Source organism: Trachinotus anak, unplaced genomic scaffold, assembly GCF_046630095.1.
Source record: "Trachinotus anak isolate AG129_WGS33_773 ecotype Australia unplaced genomic scaffold, CSIRO_AGI_Tana_v1 ptg000011l, whole genome shotgun sequence".
Classification (NCBI taxonomy): domain Eukaryota; kingdom Metazoa; phylum Chordata; class Actinopteri; order Carangiformes; family Carangidae; genus Trachinotus; species Trachinotus anak.
Genome location: NW_027273862.1, coordinates 21,697,379 through 21,715,304, shown reverse-complemented (window position 1 = coordinate 21,715,304; position 17,926 = coordinate 21,697,379). Strand labels below are relative to the sequence as shown.

The 17,926-nt window shown below is 39.9% G+C and overlaps 1 protein-coding gene across 1 annotated transcript; it reads left to right on the top strand.

Annotated features, from left to right (window-relative positions):
- Positions 1–2,272: 2,272 nt before the first annotated feature.
- On the top strand, positions 2,273–17,723 carry gas6 (growth arrest-specific 6). The gene is made up of 15 exons (XM_071488951.1): positions 2,273–2,838; positions 3,080–3,240; positions 5,760–5,784; positions 5,894–5,956; positions 8,316–8,438; positions 9,452–9,571; positions 10,087–10,209; positions 11,329–11,450; positions 12,120–12,238; positions 13,037–13,226; positions 13,329–13,493; positions 13,578–13,746; positions 13,993–14,132; positions 14,226–14,427; positions 15,587–17,723. Exons 1-15 carry the CDS (start codon positions 2,763–2,765, stop codon positions 15,739–15,741), a joined length of 1,953 nt encoding a protein of 650 aa, XP_071345052.1. The 5' UTR covers positions 2,273–2,762; the 3' UTR covers positions 15,742–17,723.
- Positions 17,724–17,926: the final 203 nt, after the last annotated feature.

Sequence of the window (17,926 nt, the reverse complement as noted above, 5' to 3'; positions counted from 1 at the left end):
CTGCCCTCTTGCCAGAAACAAGGCCAAACAGGAAGATGTCTTCATAGAGAAAACATGTAAAGTAATGGCTCTTTATTTAAAATGACTCTTTGGTAGCCATTGTACAAATGTGCATGGTTTCAAATGTAATGATGATAATGCTGCGTATTCTACCATATCAAACTATATGAGTCCACATAGTCAGTCTCTCATTCAGTGGCGGTGTTGTGACAGTCAATAAGAAAGAGATGAAACAACTATTGACAACTCATTTAGTATCAGGTACATCCTCGACACAACAGAAGGCACGCTTCTTTCCAGTCTTTCCAGCACTGCTTCTGTAGCAGTTGTACAGCCATTATTTTCAAAACTGTTTGACCCGGGTCTGTTTAACATCAAGTGATTTCTCTAGAGATCTAGAGACAGATTGCACTGTTCCATACCATTCCACTTTAAGTCATCAAAATCATACTTTCATTCAATTTTAGCATATAATACACACATTAAAAAAAACTTTGGGTGACTTCTGCTATACCACTATGCTGATATGTTTATAATACCCCTAAATTTAGTGAGTAGTGTTCATAAATCAATCCATTGCAGACTTATACATTAATTATACATTAATATGACTTAATATCTTTTATGCTATTTAGTTATGTTCTGTGAAACGTTTACTATTTAACAGCAACATTAAGACATTATTTTAAAGAGTTACAATGCTGCAACCTTTCAGGCACATCACAATATCTCTTATCATAACTATTTTAAGATTTTGTCTTGATTTTTAATGGTGCGATGAAACTATCAATTGCAATTTTATCGTGGCCTTGTGTATGATAAAACAGAAACACATGACAGACTGGGAATACAGAGGAAAAACAAGTGAAACACAAACAACAAAAATAAGGCTGAACTACAGAGAAATTAGATGATGAGTACGGGAAAGGGACACTTGACAAAAAGACTTTCAGTTAAATTTTCAGGGAAAACAAAACCGAAAGAAAGATTACTTGTGTGGGTTTAAAATAAACCTGACGGTTCCCTGAAGGTTTTTAAGATGTGCACTGACTGCTTCATTACATTTGAGAATTCTGCATTCAAATTTTAGTCAAGAAAAACAATATAAATATTTTTACAGTATAGTTTAAGTATTCATGGTTACTGGAGAACAAATACTTCAAAATTGCACTTAAGCACAGTACATAAAAATTAAAAAAGTTACATGTCACCACTGCACTCCAGATCTGCAGTGGTCCTGAGGTGCAAAACACAATAACAAAATAGAAAAAACAGTATTTTAGAAAACACAACAAACAAAACACAATACACACAAAACTCAATAACCAAAGTGAAAACACAACCACAAATTAGAAAACATGACAGTATTTTAGCAATAACAACAAAACCGGTTGGAAAAGGTCAACTTAGAATCGCCTGTGGTTCTGTCCAGTCAGAAAGAAGAACTGGTATCTTTTCTGTTTTCTGAAATATTGTTGAATTTTCTAAAATTATGTTGTGTTTTCTGTTTTGTTGTGTTTTCTGATTTGTTAATGTATTTTCTGTAATGGTCCTGTGTTTTATTACATTTTCTGTTTAGTTGTTTTGCTTTGTTCAGATATGCACAGGAGCCCCAAAAGCCCCAGGTTCACTGCATGTCACACATCCATTTTCTGTACCGCTCATCCGCACAGGGTCGCAGGGTGCATGTCATTTCTGGTTTCATAATTTGATTAATTGCAAGTTTGTTAGAAATTTGATGTTGATGGAGAAAGGTCCTCCATCCGTCGAAAGGAAAACTGAAAATCTAAGCTATTTTACTTTATATTGTGGCAGTTTGTTAAATTGATTACCCTTTTCCTCTAAAACCTCAGGTAAGGTATTAATCCACCGTGGGAGAACTGTAATGCTGCAATCAACAACTATTTTCATTATCAATTATTATCAAAACAATTATTTTCTGAAGTATTTAATTGATTGTTTACTTTAAGTTATAAAACAGCGTAAAATGCTGGTCATCATATCCTGAAGATCTAGTTAACACTTTCATTATTTGTTTGTTTTGTCTGACCTACAGTCAAAAACCCAAAAATGTTGAGAAGCTAGAAATTTTGGCCAAAAAAAAAAAATGTTTTCTTTAATTGTCTAAATGATTTATCATTATGCAAAGGCTCTAATGACATGTTGGTTGGTTTCTGGGTGTCTTGGGAATGTCATGTATGGCGGGGGGCCAACAACAAATTTGTTGCCCCATGCCCCCCCCTCATCCCTGGAAGTTGATCCGGCCATGGGGAGAGGTGTCTGGAAAGCTGCATCATTACAAACTCCTGCCTACACTTCTCAGAGCTACTCCCCCTCAGAGGCGTGCAGTCTTTCTCCGCATACTGGGGACTCGGTCCAGCCAGAGAGAGGGCTGAACACGAGAGGAGAGGTTCAGAAAACCAAAAGTACAGACCGCAATGGGGACGAGGTGAACCGCAGAGGGAAGAGGACGGTCGCTTAACTTGCCCGTGTTTGCGAACGATATGCGGGGAAAACGCACCGCAGCTTAGCTTGCAACGCTCCGCGGCGACAGTGGTTTAATAACGTCAAAAAACGTTCACGGCTAACGGTCGGAAGTACCTGAATACCTGCAGTGTTTCGCACAAACGTTAGCCTCGGCTCGGTGCGGATAGCGGTGACATTGAGAGACAGGGGGAGATACTCAGAGGCTGAGCGGGGGACAGTACACAACGGGACAGGAGAAAGTTTCTCAAGCTTGGCGCAGACACAGCGGTTAAACAATGCGGCTGACCCCGACAAAGTCCCTTTCATCGGCAGCCCTGCTAATCCTGCTGGTTGTCCGCTGGTCCGACAGCAGTAAGTAAACAATTACATGCTAGGCGGCTAGCTAGCTCGCTAAGTCCCCTTTGACATTTGTGTTGTGGCTGATGATGATTTATTAAACGTCAGTTGCGGCGCTTTAACCGTTGATATTTCGCAACCTCTCCTCAATATTTTCGTTTTTGGGAGCCAAATATTGCTTAACTCCTGAGTTGTTTGACCTTCTCTTGTTCCTCTCTCGGGTAATTAATCTAATGTATTTTCTTTTTTTTTTAAGTTTCATTGTCTCCTCAAGAGGCGAACCAGTTTCTGAGCAGACACAGGAGAGCTAATCAGGTTTTCGAGGAGACGAAGCAGGGACACTTGGAGAGGGAGTGTGTGGAGGAAAGGTGCACCAAAGAGGAGGCCAGAGAAGTGTTTGAAAACGACCCGGAGACTGTGAGTATATCGACACGAAGTTAGTTAAAGCACCAAAACACCCATTAAATCGTATTTTTCAGTCAAGGTTGCATGCAAGTCCCACTCCCCCATCCCACTTAAAAAAAACACAGAACACGATTTTTCCTAACAACATACCAGGCTTCTTCTCCTTAGGCAAAAACTATGTTAGAAGACAATCAAAACACTATTAGCGTGTTTAGATTATATACTGTAACTTTTGCCACCTTGTATTTGTCATTTACCATAAGGCTGCAAAGTTGGTTGTTGGTATCATGTTCATATTGACTGCAAATTGATGGCTGTAATGTGACAGTAGACTAATGATTCATTGTCTGGGCTGCTAGTGTTAATGCCCCAATAAGTCTGTGTGAGGGCTGATAGCTATCACTGCACATAATATTCACATGTCAAGGACTTGGCATGTTGTCTTCTCCTTTTGTTTGTTTCTGTGACAGACACTGAGTCAGTGTGACTAAGCTTTAGTTTATGAAATACAGTATCAGTGAAGACACCATCCCTATGCATGATCTTTGATTTGCTGTAATCTGGCCCCGTCTGCTGGAGATCTCCTTGGCTCAGGTTTCTGGCAAATATGGGGAACACCTGGGTATATATTTTTTCTCCACCTCCCTTCTCATCACCTGTATCGCTAAATGCCCCTAACATATCCATACACACAAATGCATGTTAATGATGCAAGCAACCGCCTCTGATTCTGACTGGTCTCTTTGAGAGCTGATTAGCAGTTTTCTGTGCGAGAAATGCGTTTCATTCCACACAATAATGCACATTGCCTCACTAATCAGTATACATGCTCCAACCCTATTTTTCTGTTTTACATTTACCAACAAACAAAATCCGTTGCACTGTGTGTGCTCAGGAATATTTACTGCAGATTAGTTTCCATTCACAAATGTGCAGATCAGCCTTTCCATCCATGTGAATACATAAGCCTATTGAATATGTACTACATGTGCTGGATATGCAGACCAGCTACGGAGATATAAATAACCTGATGTGTCAGAAACGTGGAACACGGGATATTGAGCCAAGAGGTGTATTCATTCACTGGCTTAGAGTGCAGTCTTTTAAGTCTTTTAACAGACGTCTTTTAGGGGTGTGTTGCATGTGTCAGTGTGTGTGTGCTTGTTACTCAGTAAGATACGTTATTGTACAGACTCTCGCCCAAACCCGTTAAAAATGTTAACTGTGAAGAAATATCAGCAACAAGTATATCCTGGCATTGCTTTTGTGTGATTTTAACTGCTTGATTTGGAAGTCAGAGATTTAGATTGAGTTTTACATGGAGGGAGTGTTTGTTAGCACAGTGCTGTACATGCTGTCATTTTTACCCTTTAAGTTTTGGCATTGTGAATTTAAGCAGAGAGGGAGTGAATGAGGCAATCGATGATTCAGAGATTATTTGTAAGATTAGCCAAGTGGAGCGACGTGGAAGCTCAGGGAGGATTAAAGCGAAGGAGCTGGTTCAGAGGAAAAGGTGAAGTTAGGTGACGTACCTTAAAGTTGAGTTTGAATCAGCTGGACACACATCACCAGCAGAGTAGCGTCTGTGTGCGTGTAGTTTTGTACCATGTCGTGACACAAAGCTGCAGTCTCATTCATAGCTGCATTATTCATTCTCAAAGAGCCCATCTCTGACTCTGCATTTTCCTCTGCTGCAGCTTTCTGGCTCTGCAGAGAGAGGAAGAGTGGGGTGTTCCTGTCTGGATACTCATGATTATCCTTGGCAGCAAAAGCTATCTCTCCAAGTCTCTGGTCTCTCATCTGTTAGGTGACTTTTCCAGAGGGAAAGGTAGTCAATAAACCTGTTGGGCACTAGTTTACTTAACACCAAAAACTTGCTCTGTGACTCATCGAAGTGGGACTGACCTTTAAATCAGAGTTATAATCAGGCTTTGTCATATAACATGTGCCTGGTATTAGCAAACTTTTGTCTGATTACTAATTATTACAGGACACTTTTTATCATCTCAGTTACCTGCATCTGGCTCCTACTGCAGCACAAGATCTCTACAGTCTCTGTGCCTCCAGAATCAGTCTTTACATTGGTACATCTCACTAAATTTTGACCTACATGTGGAGGAATACTGCGACCAGCAGGTGGGAGGGATGCTACAACTATCAGGAATGCAGAGAATTCTTAGGAAGCCCCTGGCAAAGGGCCGCACCCATAAGCCAGAGCCCACACAATCACACACACATACACACACAGATGACAGAGTAATAATACTGAAATTTCTGTCTCAATATAACACACGCACACACACGGACAGACAAATGCCACACTTGAAACTAATGATGGATTATGATCTCTGTGCTGCCATGAGTAGGAGCACAGAGATCAGGCATAAAACAAAACCAAATCCTAGATTATGTCAAGTATTAAGACAAACCCCCCTACTAATTTTGAGTATCTGTTTAGATTATCATGTCCTGTTTAGATTTTTGTTTATACGCCTATGTAACTTAATCCCTCTCTCTTCTCCCTGATTTAGGACTACTTTTATCCCAAGTACTTAGGTAAGTTATCATTCTGACTAAAACACTTCATCTGTACTCATAATAGCCAGCTTTTCAGATTATATGTTTGCAATCTCTTCATTTTAATTTCACTTTTGTTTCTGTCTAGCCTGTATGGACAAGTTTGGAGACTCTGAAAAGAAGAAACAGGATCTGGTCACTTGTGTTCACAGTAGGTTTTATCCCCCCTTGTCTGTCTGTTAACTTCACGTCAAGGCTTGATTGTTGGACTGTGGACAGGTTTATAGAGTCCTTGAAACCTCTATTTGATCTACCCTTCCTTTCTTCTTCTTTCTGTCTTTTCACTGTGCAAGTATTACTACATTCAGAGACAGCCACCTAGTTGTAGTGTGGGGTTGGGCTGCACTGCAGTCATTGCTCTGCATCACACTCACACCCAGGCATACACTCTCAATGCAGAAAAGGAAGAAGTAGGGAAGATGATGAAAAGATGCAGATTTTTTATATCAACTCCGGGTCAGTTTTGCAGTGTGAAACAGCGCGTGTGTGACTTTGAAGTAGCCTGAGTGTGCTATATGTGCGTAAGCTCAGGTATCTGTGAGTAACATTGCAGCACTTTGCTACAGTGATGCTGCACATTGGTGAATGAGTAACACACCCCTTCAGTCGTCACATACTCCCTCACCACACTCTTTGCGTGACTGCACCAGCATCTTTGTGAGCTGGCTCAGCGGAGGAATGACGTGGGAAAAAAAGCCTGACGTGAGTGGAGCACAGGATTTCTGCTGCATCAGGATACAAGAGACCTGGACCAACCCAGCTTTGCTGGGGGGTGCTGCAGCATCGTAACACTTAAAGATATAGCGATTATGTCTCCTCCTCCCCCTTTTTTTTTATCTATCTGTCAGCACACCATCTCTCTCACCATCCCTCTCTCCATCTCTCTCTCTTTCTCATCGCAAATCTCTGCCCATCTGTCCCCTGTTTCAGTCCTTTCAATCTACTGGCAGGGTTCCCACGGGTCCTTGATATCTTTTTAGGTTTGTGCATCTGTGGGACTGAGGGGGGGGGGAGTCAAGGCCTTGAAATTTTTTTTTAAATAGACATCAAAAGACATGGGTCATGGAAAGTGCTTGAATTTATATATTATGTGCAAAAATAGAAATGGAAGTTTTTTTTCCTCAAACATGGGACATTATGGTTTTGGTTTTATATTTGCACATGCTAAACATTGATTTCATTGTAAGCACCCTCTGCTCCCTTCTTATATTCCCTCTATCTGCAGCTAGCAAAAGACCAAAGTGTGTTGCTCTGCAGAAAAATAGGATCATTTGAAAACACGTCCCATTCAGTAAATGCTTTCTTAAGCATTTCCTGTATCTGACATAAATCATTGCTGAACTGTAAACTTTGGACAGCTGAAAAAGTTACAGTCAGATTAATAAATGCTGATATTAAATGTTAGTGCAGCCCTGTCTTCAACTCAAATGAAAACAGTAAATGATAAAACACAACTGTCTTACTCTCACTTTTTAAGCAGGTCCACTTAATTATGACAAATGTTTTTTACAAATGTAAAAAAAGTAAGATGACACCTTTATTTTGCTCAATACGATGACTCATATATTATGAAAATGTAACCTGATGATGCAGCTTAAATGTTTTTCCATGTTGTAATTTTTCAGAGAAGTTACAGTCAGTTCTCTGAAGATTGCTGGTAATGACTGTGATGAATTACTGGGCTAATCCCTTTGCTAGAAGCCATGCATCTATTTGATGTTTTGAAAGTCTTGATTTCATGATTTCATTTATTTGTTGTGGGTATCTACAGACACACCTATCTCCCATATGTAGTTTAGATGTATTGTCATGGTGACTCTGTTGTCAATGTACATAACCCCAACCTCTGAAATATTATATGAAACTGCTTAACTATAATAACAAAACATACATTCCACAGTTGCAGTATTAATATGCATAATATTATATTGTGCCATTATCATCCAATGAAAAATGGCTTGATTTGAAAGTTATACTTATGTGTTTTATATGTTAAATTTACTCACTCTCTTGCTCCCCTCATTCTCTCCAGGCAGTGTCCTTTTCTGTCTCTCTGAACTTCAGCTAACATGCCCAGACTTGTTGAGCACTCCAACTTCTCTGCTCAGAAAAGGAAACTGTATAGGGAGAGAAAAGATTTACACAAGGCTCACTTGCATAAGCTCGGAGTGAAAGAGAGTGCTCCAGTCAAAATCTTGAATAGAAATATAGAATAAACAGAAATGAACATATATTGAATATATACCCAAATATCCATATGATCTTCTTTCTTGAGAGCTACAGGGCAGGTATGCTGGGAGGGACTGAATTAGGGTATCTCTGGCAGGAGAGCTTAGCCAGCATTAGGCTATTTATATTGAACTCCTGATATGCAGAATGTAAGAGAGGCCCTTCCTCTATCTGGTATCACTTTACAGTCACACTTACTGAATGCATCCGGTTTGTACAGACCCAATATTAAAACAATGATAACACTTTATACTCTCTGTCTGTCTTTGTTTCTCTCACAGATATTCCAAACCAATGCTCTCCTTCTCCCTGTAATGCCAGAGGTACGGTGCGTTGCGAGGACAAAAAGGGTGACTTCCTGTGTCACTGTTTTACAGGCTGGACAGGAGCCAGATGTGAGAAAGGTACTGTCTTCGTTGTGGAAAGTGAGAGAGAATATGGAACTGGACACTGTGTGCTAGAACCCAGCAGAGGTTGCGATTTTGCACCATTCAAGGGTCCCTGGATAGATGTCTGACCTTGGTTCTGACAGCCAACTCCCGTCACATCCACTGATAGAAAGAACTGGCTTTCCATCACTTTCGCCAATGTTTCTCTCAGTGTACAGCTGAGAGGTACTGTAATGAATTTGACCTTAGCAAAACACAATTTCCAGTGGTTTTGTTTCACTTTTATCTTACAATTTCTACTTTTATTGTTGACATGCATTCTTAATATCCAACTGCTGCTTTTATTAATGATGTGTGAATGATGTGTCAGGTCAATATGAACTGCATGTACGGGAAGTGCAGTTGCAGAGTCCACAACAGGAATCCACGTGTGTCTTTAGAGGTCAAAGCTAGTTACTGTGAACAGATATGTGAACAGGCTGCATCTCCTCTGGAAAAAAGGGGTTCCACATTTAGAAGGAAAGTTTAACAAATATTAAGTGTATAAGCAGAACTGGAAAGCATACATAATTTATGCACAAACACTGTGAGGGAGAAAGAAACATATTTCTCTGATTTATGGCACAGCCATCATTCCACACATTTCCACTGTGACTCATCCTGCCACCTTACTGTGAGAGGAAACCAAAACAGATTCAGTTTGACTTGGTCTGAGCCTTTTCCACTTGACGACCGCACTTCTCCTAAACACTCAGCTGCAACACTCTGCCACAATGACATAGTGTGTCAGTTATTTGTAAGGCGTTAAGTAAAGTAAAAATTCATAGGATATTAAAGAACTAACAGTTCATGCTGTGCGCTCCTGTTCAAAATTCCATTTAATGTTCACAACTTGCTACGTTAAATGCAATCTGATCCTTAATTACTATGGAGAATCTTAACACAAGCCTAATAGCCTAATGTTATACACAACCCATGATGATGTTTTTCCTGCGTTCATGTTGACTGTACTACCATTCTATTCGCAGATGTCGACGAGTGCAGCAAGAAAAATGGAGGGTGTGAGCATGAGTGCAACAACACTATGGGCAGTTTCCGCTGCTCCTGTCACCAAGGCTACATGTTGGTAGGACGCCAGATGTGTAATGGTAAGCCACAAGCCATAGATGCACAAAGTCTAACTACTGTACTCATGTCAGTGCTGTAGCTGCAAATGGCACTGTTTGGTTGTTTGAGTCAGTCTGCATTTTCAATCCACACTATACTATAAAAATTGTAAATATTTATTTCAGTGTTAAGTGTGAGTTTCAGTTTGAGTCAGTTTCCGCCAAGTGCTTGAACTGCATGTACTGTATGCATGATACTGGGAGACAGTGTGGATAAGTCTATTGATCTAATTTTAAAGCTGCTTTAGGTTAAACTTAATATTGGGAACATTTAGATCAAGTGGTTTGTCAACCAGGACCAGACTAACTTTACTAGCATCTGTCTTGTGTTTAGATTTAGGTATCTGGTGTCTCATTTTGACACTAATGAGGGTAAAGGTAAATAAACCTCCTTATATCATGTCCTTTCAGCGGAGGAGTTGACTTTAAGGTATTCCTGGTAATGAATTTCCATCAGTCTTTGATGTGCCCAGCTGACCACATTTTGTGTCTTTCAGATGTGGACGAGTGTGAGGACACAGGGGTGTGCGGAACAGCACGGTGTCAGAATAAGGATGGCAGCTTTGATTGCTTGTGTGATATTGGCTATGTCTATGACAATGAAACCAAGAGCTGTGTTGGTAAGTGTGCATGCACAATAAAAGACACACACACAAACAGCAAAGTTTCATGAGAAGTGACTGAGGAGCAGCTTCAGCCTCAGCAGGACTTGATGCAGCTGTGTTGTAGGTCAGGAAAGGAATGCAAAGACATTTGGAGACATTTTGTTTAAGTAGGTAACAGGTCATTGTCCACTGTTGTCCAATCTGTCTCCATGCCTTTAGAAAAGATAATTTCAGGAGTTAAATACACAGACTGACCCTGTGCGTCACCTTGGCATGATGCATAATGTTATTTCCAGAGGACTTCTTGATTTTATCTTTGGACAGATATGGGTATGAAAGCAAAACGGGGGGGGGGCATTTGCCAGAATTTACAATTACAGAAGACATGCCATAGGTTTACAGGTTGGAGATGTGTTTGTTATCTTAATCACACCAAACATGCAAAATCTTCAAGTAGCCTTGGAGATCAATGACTGTAATTAAGAGCTCAAAATATACAAATCTGATCTTATATATGTAAAACAGGTTATATCCCATGTTCTTCCCAAAATACACAGTAAGGTGTTGGGTAGAAAATGTCAACATACACTTAAAAAATAAGAATGAAAGGTTTTCTAGCGATAAAGCCAAAAAATGTTATTTTGTTATTTAATAAGATAACACAATAAGCTAAAGTAACCATAACATTAGATTTGTTCACAACATGGAAGCTCAGTCATTAATCACTTGTGTGCCTTGTTTTGCTCTGCAGTGGAAACCAGACTTTTCATAACCTCAGTGGCCCTCCTCAGAGAATTAACATTTATTGTAGCCAACCTCCTCATGGCCATGTAAGGTTATATATGGAGCAGCAAGATCCGGCCCAACGTCAAAGACCACTTGACTCAAGCGTTGTTTGCATTCCCTGTTATGTTGACAGGAAAGAAGTCAGATTTTTTTTTTCATACATTCTTGTGGAACTGGTGCCGTTTTTTTTTTTTAATCCTTGAAAGTTGGTGTTTTGACTAATTCCGCCACTGATGCGAGTTTGATAACTTCATGAATTGTCTGCTTCTCTGTATCCCTTCATACCCCATTCATCACCTTAATCTCTCTTTCTCCTGATTTTCTTCAACCTGCTCTGTCACTTGTTAGATGTGGATGAGTGCATGGCAGGTGTGTGTGCAGAGGAGTGTCTGAACACTCCAGGGAGTTTCCGTTGCTTCTGTGATGGTCGTCAGGGCATGAAGCTGAGCCAGGACCACAGGAGCTGTAAGGTGAAATACATTAATTGTGGTGTATTGACCAGCCATTTCAGATTTCTGCTTCCACTTTTGTTGCAAAATGCCATGAACAACTTTCTTGATCTGTCCATTTTGAGCAAGGTGTCTGTTAGTCTTGAAAAGTCCAAAATTATACTTGCCTATGGCAGTCAAGAGAAATGAAATATTTACACTTGCCTGTCATAGATTGAGTTTCAGTTGACACCTTGAGTCCTTCAGACCCTGTTGCTACCGCTGGCTACAGTAGCTAGAAAGCTCATCATTTCATAATTGACATGGGTTGATTTTAGCTTAAACTTTTAATTGGTTCATCCATCTGTTTTTTGCTGCTCCTGATTCTTGTCCATGTCTTTAAGAATTGTTCTACTGTATATTGCTGGGGAGTGCTGAAATAATTACTAATTATACAATAATTCTAATTCATATTTTGCCTACTGGTTTTCCATTATACTTCAATATTTTGGCTGGTAGGCTCATGAAATAGACATTAAATTGCCGGTTCATGATATTATAAAGGTATTAAAAAGTCTAAATTCATTTTAGAGAACTTGGTGAACCCTGCAGAAACCCTGTTGTATGAGTTAAGCTGCAGCTTGTATACTGGTTCTCTTGAGGTGGCAACATACGTTATCTCCAGGTGGTTGTTTGTGTTTTCTCCTCCAGCCTATAACTCCCTGTCTGACACCGTCTCTTAAGAGGAACTCTCGTTCTCTTTACCTGGGCCGCATGTTCAGTGGTGTGCCAGTGGTGAGGCTGCGTTTCCGCAGGAGGATTCAAACTGGGTGAGAAAATTGTTCTCTCTTGATGCTCAACATTCTCAACGGTTGTCTCCTGACAAACATGCCACCACCACCACCACCACCACCCCCCCCCCCCCCCCCCCCCCCTCCCCCCCCCACACACACACACACACACACACACACACACACACACACACACACATTTAAACCTTAGTTGCAGAGTGGAAAGACGGACAAATGACACACCTCCAGCTTGCTGATTCTGGCAAAACTACATTAGTTTAACTTAGCAGCATAGCACTGACAGGTGTAGTAAGTGCAACTTCTTTTGCCAGACTTGTTTGTAAACAAATTTCCAATGTATTTTGGCAACAAAATATTCCAATACCCCCTGAGGAAAAGTGTTGAGATTTAAACTTGTTACTTTGTGTAACTTTCTGCTTGCTTGTTGATTTTTGAATGCATTAGAAGATAAAATAATTCACTTTTTGCAAGCAGTAAGTTTCCACTTGTTGGACCCTGAGAATAAATTGGTCAGAGGTCTCAAAGGAAAACTTGTTTTTTACCATACATAGTCACTTTGTGAAGTTATATCAGCTAATTCTAAAAATAATTTCTAATATTAGTGGGAATGAAAATGCTACCCACTTAGCAGATAAAGTTTTTTTGGGAACCAAAAGGAATTTCCTGTCTCGTATACCAACTCTTCCTCTCTCTTCTTTTTTCCTTTTACTTTACATGCATCCCCACCTTACCTTCATCATTTTAACTTACTCATTCAAACACACATGCCCATACTTACACTCCCCTCCATCTCTACAACTTCTCCCCATCTCCTAGCTTTTCAGCAGAATTTGATTTCCGCACCTATGATCCTGAGGGGGTGATCTTCTTTGCCGGAGGTCACCTAAACAGCTCCTGGATTGTGCTGGCAATGCATCATGGGAAGCTGGAGCTGCAGCTGAAGTACGGCGTAGTCAGCAGGGTCACCAGCAGCGGACCCATCGTCAATGACGGCCAGTGGAGAAAGGTTGGAGGTTTCTGGCAGGGGCTATCATGGAAACTAATACACTGTCTGCAGTAGCTTCATTAGCTGATTGATAGATTCCCAAATGTCTTGTTTTCTCATCAGATCTCAGTGGAGGAGCAGGGCCGGAGTCTAGTGATTAAGATTGACAGGGAGGCCGTCATGAAGATTGCAGTAAATGGTGATCTGTTTACACTAAAGAAAGGCATGCATGAACTCAACCTCACCGTGGGAGGAGTCCCTTTCAGAGAGGACGGCCTTGTCAATCAGGTGTTTATTTGCATGTGCTGGTGTATTTTCTTGGACCAAAAGGAGATGGTCTGTACATATTTTTCAATTGTGTTCATCTTGTAGGTGAACCCACGTCTGGACGGCTGTATGAAAGAGTGGAGGTGGCTGACAGGGGAAGACACCTCCATACAAGAAACCATTCGCTCCAATGACAACATGCAGTGTTTTAGCACAGAGGAACCTGGAGCATATTACCCCGGCACAGGCTTCGCTCTCTTCAACATCAGCTATGGTACAGTGTGCGTGCGTGCGTGTGTGTATGTATGTATGTGTGTATGTAATGCATAGCATGTTGGGGGCTTGTATAACTTGGCCTCATTGCTTCTTCCTGAAGCAGTTAGTCAGTGTCTAACTTGTTTGGATGACTATGAGTTGGCTTCCGTCATCCACTACACTTTTGTCAACTGTTTGCCCAGTTCTTGTTTGTTGATAAAGTTCATGACTTGCTGTTAATAACTTTCTGTTTTCCTCACTTCAGAACCACAGAACCTGAGCGTCCAGTTGATTCTGCGTCCAACTTCTGCTATTGGAGTGCTGTTTGTACTTGTTCACCAGGACAGAGTCCCTCTCTCCATCGCTCTGGCTGACTATCATCCTGGCACTGATGAATGGCGAGATGTGAGCACTTTAAATCTCAACCTGTACATGTGTGTGAAATTAGTTTGATACTGTGTGTTTGATTTGAAAAACTGACCTTTTGTGTGTCTTCAGTTTGTTCTGGTATCCACAGGTGATGCCATCATTGCCAGTGCTCCTGCTCCACTGTGTGATGGTGAGAGTCATGAAATCCAGGTGACAATCTCAGGCAACCAAACCTTACTGTTGGTTGATGGCCAGTCTGGACGAAGTGAAGACACCCAAGTTCCTACTGACCTCCTGTCTCAATCCAGCACCTTCATAGGAGGCCTCCCTGGTAGGGGCACACATGTATACACACACATTTTGCAGGATGTAGTTTATTTGTTATGAAGCGTTTTGTTTGCAAAGATACTAAGTTCCTTGGATGGAGCAGAACATTGTTATAAATAATCAGTAGTTAATTATAGTAACTAATTATCAAATACGCACTTACTATATACTCAGGTGGAAATGATGGCTCCACAATAGGTTCACTGAAAAATAAAAATGAAAGTCAGACATTGTCTCTTTTCAGTATATTAGAGGGTTGTCAACAAACATACATTATTGGTGGTTATTCATGCATTTTATATCTGTAAAGAAATTTGTGGTCTAGATTATGTACAGAAACAAAAAAAATTAAAAGTGCAAAGCCACACAAGTATTTTATATCCTGTTTTCTTTAGCTGATCAAAGGAATATATTTAATTTATAGGTAAACACTCTCAGTCACAATGTCCTTTGTTCTGCTAATGACTGTGCTGTACAGTCTCCAAAACATCCAACACAATAAATGACCTCACCCAGTTAACAATGAGAAGAAGTTATTATGCAAATTTTCTTTCATTTATAAGTAGCTTACATGCTTACTTTGTTTACTTGTGCTCTCTCTTTCTCTCTCTGTCTCTCTCTCTCTCTCTATTGATCTATGTATACACACGCACATATATATATACATATATATATATATATATATATGTATATATATATGTATATATGTATAAAAATAAAAATGACAATGAGAAGAAGTTATTATGCAAATTTTCTTTCATTTATAAGTAGCTTACATGCTTACTTTCTTTACTTGTGCTCTCTCTTTCTCTCTCTGTCTCTCTCTCTCTCTATTGATCTATGTATACACACGCACATATATATATATATATATATGTGTATGTGTATATATATATATATATATATATATATATATAATATATATATGTGTATATGTATATATATATATATGTGTGTATATATATATATATATATATATATATATATATATATATATATATATATATATATATATATATATATATATATATATGTTTACACATACACATAATATGGATTTTGTGTTTTTTACCAGATTATACTTGTGGTTCAGTCACAGTTAGGACACCTACACAATCCATCATGTTCTTTGCTGGTTCACATGTTGTCATTTCTTCCCTTAGATGACATTCCTCTGGTGTCCACGCTGGTGTCAGCACCCTACAGTGGCTGTATGGAGGTCAGTGTAAATGGACAGTCTCTGGACTTGGACCAGGCCATCCATAAACACAACGACATCCGCTCACACTCCTGCCCCCTGCTGGACTCTCACCAGTGACCAGTGTGTCAGTCTGCCAAAACTGATCCATCAGCAGTTGATTGAGGCAATGGTGATGATTTCTAATATATTTATAAAAGCTTTGAGCAGTGGGGAGATGTTTAAGATTGGAATGTAAAAAAAAAAAAAAAAAAAATCTACAACAGGTATTGTGGTGCAGGTGGAGCCTTAGCCCAGAATCACCCTGCCCTTTTACTGTGATGGCACTGCTTCTTAGAGGCGTTTCCAGGGATTTTCACAGTATTGCAAATCAGTAAGTTAGTTAGTTAGCCAATGGGCAACATCCCCTGTACTAGGCAGATGATACAGGAATAAATGCTGCATAACATTGCCTCAAAAACTGCTCATGTATCATAGCCTTGTAAGCCCACAAGAACACGCAGGGCCTTATCCAGATCTATGTTAAATGGTTGGTCTTGGGTCAGGAATCCTGTACCAGGTATCCTGTGCCTGCCATCCTGTGCTTAAATGCAGGTCTGGCTGGAACTTTGTAGGCAGAGTGACTCTTCGCTGCAGCAACTCAGCTGATAGAGCTGTGGTCATGTTGCTTACATCCAGTTCACCTAAGGCCCATGCTCACAAAGCTTAAAATAATCAAGTGCTAATGTAGAATCCAATGAAATAGGAAAAAAATGGGGACCAGCTAAATAGTCCTACATCAGCTGAGAAACTGCAAGCAGGTGGTCAGATCTCTGTGAGTGTTTGGTGTATAATGATTTAGGGGTTGATTGGGGACTTAATCAATATTATTTGCTCCTAACAAGCTGAATGCCCTCCTTCATCACAGCATGGAGGCGTGGTATTAGGCACAACTTTGTGTTCTGTAGAAAACCTTGCACATTGTTGCAGGTAGAAATGGACTGCCGTGTAAAGCCATTTTCTTGATTTCCACTTGATGAAAGCAGCACTCCATGTCTGCCTGCAACCTTAAAAATCAACCATGTGCCTACAAAAAAATAACCAACCCAAACTCGACAGCTTCTCTCTAAACAGGTGAACCATTTCACAAAGGTGCAGTACTGTAACACACACAGCTAACACTTTTCCGGATGAAATGTTGTACTCATTACAGTTAACACACTATGCATTTCCACCTGTGCATTTTGGAGTATTACAGTCTGTTAAAGAACTGACTGACACCCTGATTTTCAAGAATCTTCAATCTAACTTCATCACAAAGGCCCCTTCTTTCCCTCAAAATCACCCACTCACAGTTAATACCTGCCATATACAATGATGATAGATTAGTTACAGAAGCACAGGGAGACAGGAAGGGGCCCGCTCCATTAAGGAGAGAGAGCACTGCATCAATCGCACCACACAAGCTACTGAGAGTAAAAAGAGTGCGCTGTAAAATACTGAATATGTAAATAATGTGACTGTACAATGCTTTATAGAAGACAAAAAACAAACACTACCTTATGCTCACTAAGGTTTTCTGCACATTTTAGTTGATCCAAAGTTGAACAGTAATCCATGACTCTTTTCTTGAAATGGGAATTAGGAGATTGTGAGAGCAACAGCCAGGGATCAAAGTATGTTAAATCTTTAAGGAGTGTTTTCATTTCATTTTATAGGTGCTGAGAAAATCAAAACACAATAAAAACAAAGAATGTCAGTGGAGCATTGTGATTGAGAATGCCAAAAGGGCTCCAGTGTTATTTTACGTCCCTCTCCTATGTTTCATTTTCGAGTTTTCTGATGAATGAATGCCAGAATATAGAGCTTGACGTGTTATTATTTTTTTTAATCATGTGTTGTATATTAAAAACTTCTCTTTAGTTTTTATTTTTCATGTTAACTGCCAGTATGTGTACAATGCTGAGAGAAGTCTGCCTTTTGAGTTTTAACTTCCTTCAACAGTGAAAATCCTATTTAAAAATAAAAGCAGTTGTATGAACATTATAGAGTAAAATTGTATTTTTAAAAAATCTATTTGTATGCTGTGTGGTTATGTTAAAGATAAACTTTTCATGTCCTGCTCCATGTGTGACACGTTATTGTTCTAAACTCAAGGTTTACTTGCTTTGTTAGCTTTTTACAGTACAGCTTTTGACTGAATCTCGCCGCCCTCTTTACCGAATTAAATTTCCTAAGCTATTATTTATATGTGATTGACATTGTAGCAGCTCCTTGATCAACTCCCCGCTGATCTGCTGCGTGTTACTTATTCTTCATCAGGGAT

Coding starts and splice junctions, on each gene's coding strand:
- gas6 (XM_071488951.1), top strand. CDS start 2,763: ATGCGGCTGACCCCGACAAAGTCCCTTTCATCGGCAGCCCTGCTAATC. Junction 9,572..10,086: donor AGGACGCCAGATGTGTAATG/GTAAGCCACAAG, acceptor TGTGTCTTTCAG/ATGTGGACGAGTGTGAGGAC. Junction 11,451..12,119: donor AGGACCACAGGAGCTGTAAG/GTGAAATACATT, acceptor TTTCTCCTCCAG/CCTATAACTCCCTGTCTGAC.